This window comes from Phocoena phocoena, chromosome 5 (genome assembly GCF_963924675.1).
Source record: "Phocoena phocoena chromosome 5, mPhoPho1.1, whole genome shotgun sequence".
NCBI lineage: Eukaryota > Metazoa > Chordata > Mammalia > Artiodactyla > Phocoenidae > Phocoena > Phocoena phocoena.
Genome location: NC_089223.1, coordinates 76,759,633 through 76,773,037, shown reverse-complemented (window position 1 = coordinate 76,773,037; position 13,405 = coordinate 76,759,633). Strand labels below are relative to the sequence as shown.

The 13,405-nt window shown below is 43.7% G+C and overlaps 1 protein-coding gene and 1 pseudogene across 1 annotated transcript; both read left to right on the top strand.

Moving 5' to 3' along the window:
• The first annotated feature begins 800 nt into the window (after positions 1 to 800).
• Positions 801 to 1,333, top strand: LOC136123203 (CDGSH iron-sulfur domain-containing protein 2 pseudogene; annotated as a pseudogene).
• A 358-nt stretch (positions 1,334 to 1,691) lies between these two features.
• Positions 1,692 to 3,692, top strand: C5H4orf19 (chromosome 5 C4orf19 homolog). Its single transcript, XM_065878305.1, has 2 exons — positions 1,692 to 1,723; positions 2,759 to 3,692. Exons 1-2 carry the CDS (start codon positions 1,692 to 1,694, stop codon positions 3,690 to 3,692), a joined length of 966 nt encoding a protein of 321 aa, XP_065734377.1.
• The last annotated feature ends 9,713 nt before the right edge of the window (positions 3,693 to 13,405 follow it).

The following is a 13,405-nucleotide window of genomic DNA, read 5'->3' as shown; positions in this document are numbered from 1 at the left end:
GATGACTTAAAGTTTCTTCCATACTAATTTTTAGGATTTTCAGAAAAGACCAGAACAGTGTGGTCAGTTTTACATGAAGAGAAGGTTTTATTCAGAGGGCAATCATGAGGGGAAAATGCAACTTGGGAGAGGCCAGGGGACAGAGGGCGGGTGGGAAATGAAAGAAGCAAAGATATGAGTCCATCTGCCACCAGCAAGCCCGAAGGGGCGTGTCCTTGAACTGCCAGAGAGTGGAGCCACGGATCGTAGCCGGGATGGGACTCGTGGTGGGAAAAGCAAAACAGAAGCAGTTTAGTCCAAGTAAAGCTTGTGATGATCCCTCCAGCTCTAATCTCCTCAGGTCTGTAACAGGGAACGTAGAGATCGGCTGCCGTATCCTGACATCTTTGAATGCTGAGTAGCTAATCCCCTGGCGCGGAAACCTCTCCACTCTCTTACACCATCTGCTGCTGCACGTGGGCTGCACCCCGGTTAAGTCCATGTCCCCTGTGGAAGGCAATGGAAGAGAAAACGCACAGGTCCTTTTCAGTCCCACCTTTCTCTCCCTAACATTCATCAACCTGTTTTTTCCTCATTTGCAAAGTGGAGATGGCATAACTCCCAGGGCTGGGGAAAGGTCTGGCACGAGAGACAAGTGTAAATAAATGTTTGAGAACTCTGAATCGGTGATTTTAGATACGTGAAGGTATTCCGGGTAACCAGTGCCCTCCCTGAATCGCGTTATCCTTTTGCCAAAAATTGTAACTCTACTAACTTTGAGTGTATCTAGGAAAGAAAAAGCAAACTTAATTCCTATTAAAATGTCATTCAGCCTCCCCGGCCCAGTCCAGGCCGAGAGCGCCCGCCTGCTGCTTCCGCTCTCCGCGCAAGCGCCCGAAGCTCCGCGGAGAGCGGCGGGGTCGCCGGCGGGGCCGGGAAGGGAGCGGGCGCCGCTGGCCGGGAAGGTGCTGGAGGCTGCGGTCCGCATGTTGAAGGTGCAGCTCCCCGCGTTATCTTAAGCAGCTCCCAGTCCCCGAGAGCATTACCGGGATCGCCCGGCTCACAGTTTCAGAATGGCTTTGGTTATTGCCTTTCCTCGGTGTACTTGCACTACCTTGCGGCTCGTCCATTCCTCCCGAAGAAAAAGCAGCAGAAGGATAACTTGATTAATCTTAAAATACAAAAGGAAAATCCCAAAGTGGTGAATGAAATAGCCATTGAAGGTTTGTGTCTTACTGAAGCAGCTAATTGTAGGTGTTGGCGTTCTAAGACGTTTCCTGCCTGTGATGGTTCACACGATAAGCATAACAAATTGACTGGAGATAATGTGGGTCCACTAATACTGAAGAAGTAATGAATAGTAATGAATTAGGATGGAATTCAATTCTGTGCTGTAAAATCTTATAACAGTATTTTTCCATCCTTTGTTTATAGAAGATCTTTCAAATGGTAGTCTTAAATATTGCTACCGGTTGAATAATTATTTCTGCCAATTTATTTTACACTACTCTTTATATTTGACACTTTGTATATTCAGTCATTTATATAGAATTAAATCGTGCAACCCTTTCACTCTGATTTCAAAGAATTAATGTATCTTCCTACAATAAAACGAACACTTTATTTTTAAAATAAAATAAAATAAAATGTCCTTCACTCTGTTCTCTCCTTTTTATGCCTTTTTTTCCAGATGATAACAAAAAATAATCCAGATGGGGTGCAGATGCTGTAAAATGCTACAAAGGTAACATTGAACAAAATGTCCCATCCGAATGGAGGAATTTGTGATTACCACGCAAGCACTTTAAACACCCTGCATGGGTTCAATGCATTCACCCAGCTTGGGGCATGACCACCATTGCCAGGAAATTAAGAGCTGGAACCACTTTAATGTCATTTAAAAGAACACGAGGCCTGGAGTTTTAAATATTTTTTGCACAATGCTCAGAGTGTGTTGGGAACGCTGTCTTTCTCTGAGGCTGAATTTGGTTTGAGTTGAATTTACATTTCTCCAGAGAGCTTCAATGCAAAGAAAAGTTTGAGTTTTTGAAGATGCCTGAAATGGCATCACTGAAAACACCCCAGTCACATATGTGCTTTTAATTTTGTCCAGATTCTATTTCATAAAAATTTGGGCGACATGAATATAATTCTGTATAAAATAAAGGGGAAAAATTAACCGATGATTTTGCTTCCTTAACAAAACTATCTTTATTATGTTAGTTCTGTTCCGTATCTATTTCTATCTATATATAGATCTATATATAGATAGATATAGGTATACACACACACACACACCTACATACATATATAAGTTTTATTCCACTATAATTATAATCTGATGTTAGGCTCTATTCAAAAAAATATTTATTGTAAGTATCTTTCATGCTAGTCCAGACTTCATATTTTAATTACTACATAATATTCCACTGAGGGGTTGAACCATCAGTTCTTAACCAGTTATTTTCCTGTTGTTGGATATATGTTTTATTTATTTACATTTTTTGTTTGTTTTTCAATTTCATGACCCACTTTGTTCTGTAACTTCTTCCTGCCCTTTTTTGAATCCCTTCTTAAGATCTATTTCCAGTTGGTAGAACATTTTTATACCAACTATATATATTTAATGAGGCACACATATAGACTTAAAAGAGTAATCATGGAAATTTACAGGAATCGTAGAAAACAGCAGAGCCTGTAGTAGATATATTAATAATGAAAGTTAGTTATTAATAAAGTTAATACTTAACCCGACTTGTCTCCCTTCTTCTCACCCCAGCTATCTCTTGGATCCAGTTCAAGTGCCCTCCCCTGGTTATGTCAACGAAGTAAACAGCTGCAAGTTAGATGAAGACGATGGCGTTAAGTTAAAAGGCAAACAGAGCCGCGAAGTGCTGGTACACAAGGATGACCCTCCGAGCGAGAGCTCCAAGAGGACCACGAGCAGGAACAAAACGGCTGCTCTGCAGGAGCCCTGCGGGCCGCCCCAAGGACCGCTTCTCCCGGGGGACACGGCCGGGGGACCCTGCGCTGAGAAGACTGGCGGGGCCGTCAATGGCCTCGGCCCCGCTGCTGCCCTGCAGCTCGCTGGCGATCCCGGGTGCCCCCAGGGGGACAGGGGCTCCTGGACCAGTGCCACAAACAAGGGTTACACGACTCGGCCCTTCCTTGGAGGAGGAAGTGCCAGGCAACCGGACTGCGTGCTGCTGGCTTCAGGAGAGACCCGTGTCATCGGAAACGGCGACTCCAGCGCGTCTGGCGCGGCAGGGCATCCCGCCTGGGAAATCCCAGACCACGTCCTCCAGATACCCGCCCCCGATTACCCTCAGCTGTGGGGCTCAGCCGACGACGACGCAGATCACGTTGATCGCGAAGAAAAGCACTGCCTTTTCAAGAGCCACACAGAGGAGGAGCCCGGGCAGGGCGCTCCCCCCGGGGCGAGGGAGCGTGGTTTGAATATGCCCTTCTCGGTGAAGAGAAGCCGGGATTCGTTAAACAAGGCCGTGGCAACTGAAGTTCTAAGTGTATACCTTAAAGAAGAGGATCCTGCACAGGACGTACCTGTGGTCGATTCGAGAAACGGGTGGGAGGAGACCCAGGGCTCCCCTGGAGATGCGAGTGGGGAGACGGTGGATGAGGACGCAGAGGTGGCCGAAGCCCTGGCCGCTTTAGAGGCAGCTACTGCGGGAGAAGATGTGGACGAGGCAGAGTAGGGGAGCGGCTTTGCGCCCGCAAGGAAGCCAGCGTTGTGCTGGGCGTATGGGGCTGGGTTTGCTCCTTAGACACAGAGCTGATGACCGCAGCGCAGATGGGTGCAGCCTTACCGGTGGTTGACACCCAGCAGCTGTTCTGATGGCTGTGAGCGCCTGGGCCACACCGCTTGTTAAACATGGAGAGTACCACAGTCTAGATGGGCTAAAACTCGAGACACGAGAATAAAAGTCAGAGTGGGCCACAGTGCTCGTGTCCACAGCGCATGCAGACATTAAGCAGCCTGCTTGGCACCCTGCACGACTCCCCCAGAACATCTGGTGCAGATGTCCCTGAGGATGCGCTGACGTCCCAGCGCTTAATCCCAAGCGCACAGATTCACAGAACGTTCTGTTTGACTCTAAATTCTCTATCTTGCTTTTGAGAGCCAAACGTTATACCCAACCCGAGAAAGGTAACTACCCCCACTTAAAGTGCCTAATGTATGGTTTACCTTCAGGGACAATCACCCAGGGAACTAATAACTAACCACTTGGACCGGGGGTGAAGCTCAGCAGCTTTCAGGGTGGAGCACGAGCCGCCCGTAAACACGTGGTTAGTCATTAGCTGTGATATCAGGACACCTTGACCTTAATTTTTTTACATTATTACTTTTTAATCTCCTGTGGGATTGGGGAGTCTGGTCAAAATAATTATTTAAACTGCTTGTGTCAAATTCAGGTTTTCATGAGATTTGGAACAGCAAAGAGATAGATGGAGTGTTTTGTGCCATGTTAATGTCTGATTGTGATTAAAATATAGCAACATATGTGTCTGTGTGTCTTAACTCAAGAGTGCTTCTAATTTTCCCAGACTGAGCATTAGTGACCCTTGATGTTTCTTCCAATTTAAACAGCTAGACTATTAAATTACAGATGAGGAGGAGACTAGGTTGGTCTGCCAAGAATGGCTTTGACTCTCTGTCCCTGTAGTTCAAACTCTTGGCACCATGATTACCTGTGCAGATCTGACCTTTAGGATGAATAGCCCTCTCTGGGTTTCAGCCTTCTAATTTATAAACAAGGACAGCCATTTAGACATGGCTTGATGGGGAATTTAGAGGATGGTCAAGAGTATTTAGAAAAATACCAACTTGGAGGATGCTTTATTATGGTGTTTCATAACACAGGCTCTGAAATCTGACCTTGGTCGGATTTCCAGCTTTGCATGTGACCTTGGGCAAAGAATGTATCCCTTCTGTTTGCCCATTAATTGAGAATAATAATATGTATTTCTAGAGATTGTCATAATGTCATCGCTCTATTTTGGTAATTATTTAACATAAACATGATTTCTGAGCCTAACAGACAGACATTTCCCTGGGTTTGCTTGATGACAAGCCACCTCTACATACAAGGTCACTCAGAGCTTTTAAAGGCTAAACCGTTGGCATTGTTAATTGCATTGTTGGTTTACTGTTCTATTTAGTACACCAGATGCTTAATATTTCAAAGTGGTTCCTTCAACAATCTCCTAAGTGTACCTATTGAGATCAGGTCTAGCTGCATGTGATAAATGTCTTATAAAAATAGAGATTTATTTACCTTTTATGTAAAAGAAGTCTGGAGGTAGCAGTCCAGGCTGGTAGAGGATGGCCATGGTATCAGCAGCGACTTATGTTCCTTCTATCATTTGGCTTCCGTCTCAAGATTACTGCGTGGTCCACAATGGCTGCTGGGGCTCCAGTCACTCATTTGCTTTCCATGCTGGAAAAAGAATAACGGGTCAGAAGATCTCACTCCCTCTCTATTAAGGACCTTCTAGAAGTGTAACTCAACCTTCCCACTTGTTTCTCATTGGTCAACATCTGGTTACTTGGTCACATCCAGCTGCCAGAAAGGCTAGGAAGACTTACCTTTCTAGCTATGAGCATGGCTTTCCCAACTAAATTCAGGATTCAGTTACGGAGAAGGGGGAGAATGGACGTTGAGTTATGAGATGGTCTGCTTACAATCTGCCACACCAGGTCCTCAAAACACAAAAGCCCGGGATAGAGCTGATTTGAAAGAGATTGAAAGATATTTACATTTAGTGTGACACAGGAGGAGTCTGACCCTTTGGCCCAAGGAGGACTGGACAGCTACAGCCTTCCCAGCTTCCCGTGGGTATCTCCAAAACAGAAGGATGAAAGAAGAAAAATCGGACAAGGAAAGGGGAAAGTGAGGTATTCCTGCAGACAAGTCTCTTTCCCTGGCACAGAAACACACTTCTGCATTTCCATGTTTACCTAATTTTACATTTTAGGGCGGCTACAGAGAGTTCACCATGATTAAAAACTCTCAACTTTTAAAGATTCTTTATATATATTTAGAAAATTCTTTATATAAAGATTCTTTATATTCTTTATATGTGAATAACTGCTTCAAAAAGGTTAACAGAATTTCATGTGTTTTGTTAAAAGCAGCCCTGGCCCCAATATCCAGGCTCCACCAAAGGACATCAGGGCAAATGTCAGAATCTTTAGGTTGAGAAGAAACTCCAGATTTGAGCTTTTTCCCCTGCAGCTTGTCTGGCAGCTGAGAATCCTGCTCTGTGCAATGTTTTCTTTCTGCAGCCTGGTCCCACCCCTTATCAAAAGTGGTGCTGGTGCTAGTGATGCTTTTCAAACATTCTGGACAGTCTGACAGCATCCCTCTGAATGTAAGGCACTGGCTGTGATTAGAAGTGGACATCACAATCCAGAAAGGAGGAGATATATGTATATGTAGAGTTGATTCATTTTGCTGTACCGTATAAACTAACACAATATTGTACACCAGCGACACTACAATTAAATAGATATATATAGAGAGAGATAGATAGATAGATATTAAGAAGTGGACATCACAGTCTCCTTGATCTTAGCAAACTGCATTGCATGGATATTTACCATGTTAAATCTTGATTTTGATATAAGACTATTTCTATAGTCCATGTAGTTTTCTTGAGCTAGGAAGTTACATTTCACTTTTTACTGATAGTTGAACTATCGTATAAATATGAAATTAGATGTTTTTCCCTGGTTTCCGAGGCAGATGGTAGCATATTGTTATAACTGTCAAAGCAGATCCGCAAGGGATTAAAGAGGATTTCAGGTTCTTAGCACACACCCATTTGTCCATGTTCCGTAACTTTTAGCCAGTCACCGTTTTCCTCTTTCTGTCTTCCTCTGCCCTGACCCTAAGGGCAAGATTATCTCTTTTCTTCTTTTTTTTTTCTTTAAACTGAGGTATAATTGACGTACAGTATTATATGTTTCATTTGTACAGCATAGTGATTTTTAAAGGTTATACTCCGTTTATAGTTATTATAAGATATTGGCTGTATTCCCTGTGTTGTGCATTACCTCCTTGTAGCTTATTTATTTCATACATAGTAGTCTGTATCTCTTGATCCCCAAGGCCTACCTTGCCCACCTGTCCCCCACCCATTCTCATCTTAACGCTTCATCAGTATCTCCCAGCAGGAGGCCTTAGGAAGACGGGAGGAAGCACCAAATGCAAGTACATGAGTGCAGATCTGACTTCCTTAGTTTTGTCCTCTGTGTGCAGTCACAGGAATGTGGCCTCTGCTCTTGAACTTGGACTTTATTCTTCATCAAGGGGACTCCTATTTGTACAATGAGTCTTTCGATGAAAATGTGGAAATTCTTGCTTTCTGTTTATTTTTTTTTTCTTCTAGAGTAAACCTCATTCTTTTTAAAACCTGCCATTTTAGAGCTGGTGATAATTAAACAGAGACAAGCTGACATTTATTTTTCGTGGTAAACGCTTTCTCTGTTAACTTACGGAAATAAGTTGCTCATTTATTTATGTACTAAATTTATAAGTTCCTCCAATGTATTAGGTTATAGTAGACATATAACAGGCTGACTTTTTAAGCACTCTTAGCCACTCTAAGAAACAACATGCTAGGCGAATCTATTAAATATGCTTGGAGTTGACCATTAGCAATTTTTTTTTTCGACTAAAGTGACTATAATAAAGAAGCACCTTTTGCCTAGATCTAGGATGGTGTGCGGCACAGGTGAGACTCAGTACATTATTTGTTGAATGAAAGACTAAAAGCTTTTCACGTGTAGTGGAGGAGACATCATGCAGCTGATTAAAATTCCGAATGCTAACTGTGAGATTGGGATATGTTGTGATAAAGGTATAAATGCAGGGCTGTGGAAGCACAGTCTAGATGAATATGAGAGAAAAGAAATTACACGTATTAGTCACGCGTTTCACTCCGGCGGCCCTGCTCCGTTTGAATAAGGAGGCTGCCCGGTGGTCTGTGGAAAGATGGGCACAGAGAGGAATTGAGTAGCCAGTGGAGGTTTGGTCTCCATCACGAGGTCACGTTACCCTGAGGAGCTTACTCCCAAACTGAGACAACAACCTTAAGAAAACCAATGTTTGGGGCCAAGCAGTGGGAAACTTGGCTCACCACATTTTTCAGTCATCTTGAACTCAATCTTTCAAATCCTGGAGGGGAAAGAAGGAAAGGGTGTGTATTTGTGACATGACACTCAGATGTCACTTTTCTCTTGGCGCCTCGTGGTAGAAAAATACATGGGGGTTGGCTCCGCGATTAACCCCTGCAGCCATGCGCGGCGACCTCCAGGTCTTCGGAGATTCTGACCACACAGCATGGGCCGGGCACTCACACTCGTGCCCCTCTTCAACCCTAATCAGCCTGGGGTGGAATCAGCCTGTGCCTCTTACTCATTGTATGACCTTGGGTTTAAGTTTCTTAACTTTCCTGAGCCTGAGTTTCCTCAACTGTAAAATGGGGATCCTTCCTACATCCCAAGTGGAAGGCAGACATTCTCAAATTTCAGGGTGCTTGTTTTATAAAAGCAGGTTTCTGGGTCTCAGCTCTTAGAGACTTGGATTCAGCAGGTCTTGGGTGGGGCCCCAGCATCTGCATAGTTGTTGTGGGTGTCTCTCCAGCCACACTTGGAGAAGCTCTGAGACTAGAGCAGGACTCGCCACACCTTTTTGATCTTGCACCAGTTATCAGTAAAAATTGTCACACTCCTACCCCTAACAGAAGTATGTTTACAGGGAAATGTACCGGTCCTCTTGTACTATGTCGTGCACTTTGTAGAGCAGTATTAACATAACAGATATCAGTCTGCGTTTTAATATTTTCTTCCCATACCCCTGGGTTATGTGAAACCTACTTTGAAAACCACCGATTTAGAAGCTCAAATGAACTATCTATAAAAGCACTCTAAATAGACAAAACCGGACTAAGATTTTCGACAAGATACATGGCCTATATATATGCATGTGAGCCATACACTTGGAATACAAGCAAACGTGAAAATACCTCCCCAATGCCACTCGTCGCTACTGTTCACCCTCATCTCACCCTTTGAGCTTGATTTTTTAGGAGACTTCTGTATTTTCGGCTTTTAAGCGTTTTGGAATAGTTAATACAAAACAAGGGTAAAACATGACCCAGAGACCAGAAGGTAGACAAAGAATTTTACTCATTTCCCTTATCAAATCTACACATTCCCAATTTACATAAGTGAGACAGTTGGAGGACAGGCTGATTAGAATATTTGTTTAGTGGGGCTCTTGCTGTTTTGAAAACAAAGCCATAAAGTTTTCTCTTGACATCCGTTACCAACCTTAGAAGAAAATCCCACAAAAATAATTTCATTTCCAGGTTCTACTCATCCTTTTTCATTCTCCAAAGTAGCTCCAAAGCTATCAAGATTGGTACATATAAACTTTGCTCCTCGTATAAACAAGGGAAGATTTTTACAGGCCAAGGAGAGTTGCTGGTCTCTTCTCATGAACTAATGTGCTCTCCCTGTCTTAAATGTTCATGCCTAGAACAGAATCAAAAGTTTTGAATTACCCATTTATGAAGCCATATGACCATAGGCTCTAAGATTTTCATGATGTCAGCCACTGTCCAGGAGACAAACCAAGAACTGTACAGTGTTTAAATTAAAAGTTTATAAAGATGGATTTCCCTGGTGGCTCAGTGGTTAAGAATCCACCTGCCAATGCAGGGGACACGGGTTCGAGCCCTGGTCTGGGAAAAGCCCACATGCCAAGGACCAATTAAGCCCGTGTGCCACAACTACTGAGCCTGCGTTCTAGAGCCCGTGAGCCACAACTACTGAAGCCCACACACCTAGAGCCCATTCTCTGCAACAAGAGAAGCCACCACAATGAGAAGCCCGCACACCGCAACGAAGAGTAACCCCCGCTCGCCACAGCTAGAGAAAGCCCACGCGCAGCAACGAAGACCCAATGCAGCCAGAAATAAATAAATAAAATAAATTAATTTTTTAAAAAGAAATGGACTAAAATTATTTTTTTAAGTTTATAGAGAAAAATTTTATAACAAGAAAAACATATCTGAAGACACTTTCAAAATAATTTGCCAAATAATACAGTTATTGATATAGAAATTTTATTCAGTAATAACTTCTGAGAGACAGCAAGTTACGTTTTGTTTGTTTGTTTGTTGCGGTACGCGGGCCTCTCACTGTTGTGGCCCCTCCCGTTGCGGAGCACAGGCTCCGGACGCGCAGGCTCAGTGGCCACGGCTCACGGGCCCAGCCGCTCCGCGGCATGGGTTATCTTCCCGGACCGGGGCACGAACCCGTGTCCCCTGCGTCCGCAGGCGGACTCTCAACCACTGCGCCATCAGGGAAGCCCCGTTTGTTTTGTTTTTTTTTTTATAGGTGCAAATGTAGCTTAACTTTTTTTAAAACTACCATTTGTCAAGCATTTAGTACCGCTTCAGTTCTGCATATGCGTCACCTTCCTTAAGTCCACCATGACCCTATAAGTTGTAGGTATGATTATCCCTATTTCACAGATGAGGAAATGGAGGCTCACAAAACTATCTAATTCATCCATCGTCACACAGTCAGTGGCAGAACCTCAACTGAACTCAGTTTGAACAACAAGCTTCCTTTTAAGGAATAGGTAATACAGCCTCTCTGTGGAGACAGCCATGTTGCCATCAGAAAAAACGGGCTGAATCAAAATGTGAAATTTCTAAGAAAAAATAGCCTTTGGTCTCCATTATTGCAGGGAATGCAGCAATCACAACAATCAAGTGAATTCTGAGATCTGAAAGTTGGGGGAACTTTAAACCAAGGTGGTGGCGCTAAGAACAATCCAGGGCTTCCCTGGTGGCGCAGTGGTTGAGAGTCCGCCTGCCGATGCAGGGGACACGGGTTCGTGCCCCGGTCCGGGAAGATCCCACATGCCGTGGAGCGGCTCGGCCCGTGAGCCATGGCCGCTGAGCCTGCGCGTCCGGAGCCTGTGCTCCGCAACGGGAGAGGCCGCAGCAGTGAGAGGCCCGCGTACCACAGGAAAAAAAAAAAAAATCCAATATTGGAAAAGTAAACTTACATGTATTGTCAATTAGGAAAGAAAGGTTTTTGGTTTTTGTTTTGTTTTATTCTTTTTCTGGTTCTGAGGAAGATTTTAATAAAGAAGTGAAACGTTAGTCAAGGCCTTATCTGTAAAATCTCTGAGATTGTCTACGACCAACGATATTTGTGTTTTTACAATGATCACATGAACGGCCAGTGCAAAGTATCTTGAAATTCCTTTCCTCAGTAATGTCACCTGTAAAATGGAAGTGGTGGCTCTGCCTCCCCCCGAGCTGTAATGCAACTTACAGGAGATACAGAATATAAAGTGTTTAGCACATACCCAGCACCGGGTAAATAATAAACGTTAGATGTGATTCTATTACCCAGTGAAGGTCATCTCACACTGGACCACTTTTTTATGAGTAGCATTTACACTTTTTTTTAATAACTAAAGTTTGATTTCTATGACCACCAAAGCTTTCTGCACCACTTCTAATCATGTTGAATTATTTCTAAACTAGATAAGTCCTTTTCTACCTACATTATTAACAATCATCTCAAGGTAAACATGCATCTTGGGGGCACTTCAAATTTAATATTTTCATCATTATTATTTTTGTATTCTCATCATTATTATTTATTTTCATCATTTAACCATTGGAGGATACACAGTAATTTATGCCTAGTCACAATTTTGTCATGCTATGTTTGAAATATTTGAGGCATTAAAACTAACCTATTTCTTTAATCCTCCCTTGCCACAAATACATTTTTATTAAATAAAATGCATTTTTAATGCAAGATAGAAATCTTGGGTTTGGTAGGGTTGGTTAGTTAGTTCAGGGGAATTGTTTTGTTAGGTGTTTTTTTTATTTGGCCAACATTAAGATATTCATCCATAATCAAACCCAGAAATTTTGTAATTTAGGTTTCATGTTATGATTCCAAGAGCATTTTCTCTATAATTTCTCAGTTAGAATGACTTGCAAATAAAAAGAAGTCAAGTTCTTTTTAAGACTATACCACATTCATGTCTTATCCTAAGAGTGATAAGATAAAATGAGAGCCTGTACATGCAGAGAAAGAACACACCCCTTGTCTTGTAGATCCGGCTCCATTTAACATTGGAGCAATGAGATCATCCTCTCACTTAAGGTATTTGACCTGGTTCCAGAAGAATCTCAGGCCCAGACAGAATCTTAGAAGTTGCCTCTTCTACCTGATCCCTCCTACTCTCCAATCGCCCCCATCCCCACCCCGGATCCATCTTCAATGTGAAGCAATTTTAATGTGGCAAAAACATCAAGAACCCACACTCAAATGGCCAAATACTCATCACTCTATCATTTATTTCACTAAAGAGGGGCTGAGTTTGGCAACTCCAAGGCAGCTCACTGACTCAGCGCTGGCTGTGTCCGGCCCCATGCTACATGCACTACCTGCCCACGCTCTTATAATCCTGACGGCCTCCCTAAAAGGCACATATTATCTTCAGTCTAGTCTATTATCTTCAGTTAGAAGATTGGGATCTGAAAACCTTAAGGTCACAGATGGCCAGAGTCATCTGAATGCCAAAGTTGTGCTCTGACAGGAGCTACAGTCTCAAGCCCTATGGCAAATCAAGGAAAGATGGTGGAATGGAGGTTATCCTAAGGCAACGAAGTTCGGAGAGGGTTTGCAAGAGCATTTCAGAACAGATGCCACACCAGGGCCGGGGCCCCTGGGTATGGATCTGAGGCAGCGCTGGGCAGCCTCAGCTGTAGGGCTGGATGTCTGATACTCCTTATGTATCTACTTTTCTGAGAATAATTGCACCGACCGTGGGGTTTTGTGATTGTTGTCAGAAGTGATAGAAACTCAACCCAAAGGCGGTGAGACAAAAGAGGGATGTCCTTGGAATGTTCATAAAGCTCGGAAGGGCAGCTGGGCCTCAGGGTCAAATGAATCTAGGCCTTGACAACAAACCAGGACTGCCTCGCTTCCCTCTGCATGTTCCCTTCCTTTCTTCAGACCAGCTTCCTTGGCACTGCCTCTGTCACATCCAGCTGCGGTCAGGGCAGCGGGGCGCCTGGCTGGGTTCTAAGAGGGAGGAGAAGAGTTCTCCAAAGGAGGGGGCATAATCCCAGAAGGGAGAGGCACTGGGCTGATGGAGTTTCAGCTGCCCCCTGCACACACTACCTCTTCATCCTCAACTCTTTTTTCTATCTCTGTGCTTCTGCCTCCCCAAAATTTGGACTCTCCTCTACTCTGTGGTTCTTCCACGAGGCTTCTGAACTCTAACTGTGGTTCAGCAAAAAGTGTCCTGGCTCAGCTCCACACTTGGACAGAGCTGTGTGTGCTTGGCCTCTTCACAAG

Bases quoted from the DNA above. Each gene is read 5' to 3' on its own strand.
- C5H4orf19 (XM_065878305.1), top strand. From the start codon at position 1,692: ATGGGGTGCAGATGCTGTAAAATGCTACAAAG. The intron at 1,724-2,758 runs GTAACATTGAAC...TTCTCACCCCAG, and splicing joins TGCTGTAAAATGCTACAAAG to CTATCTCTTGGATCCAGTTC.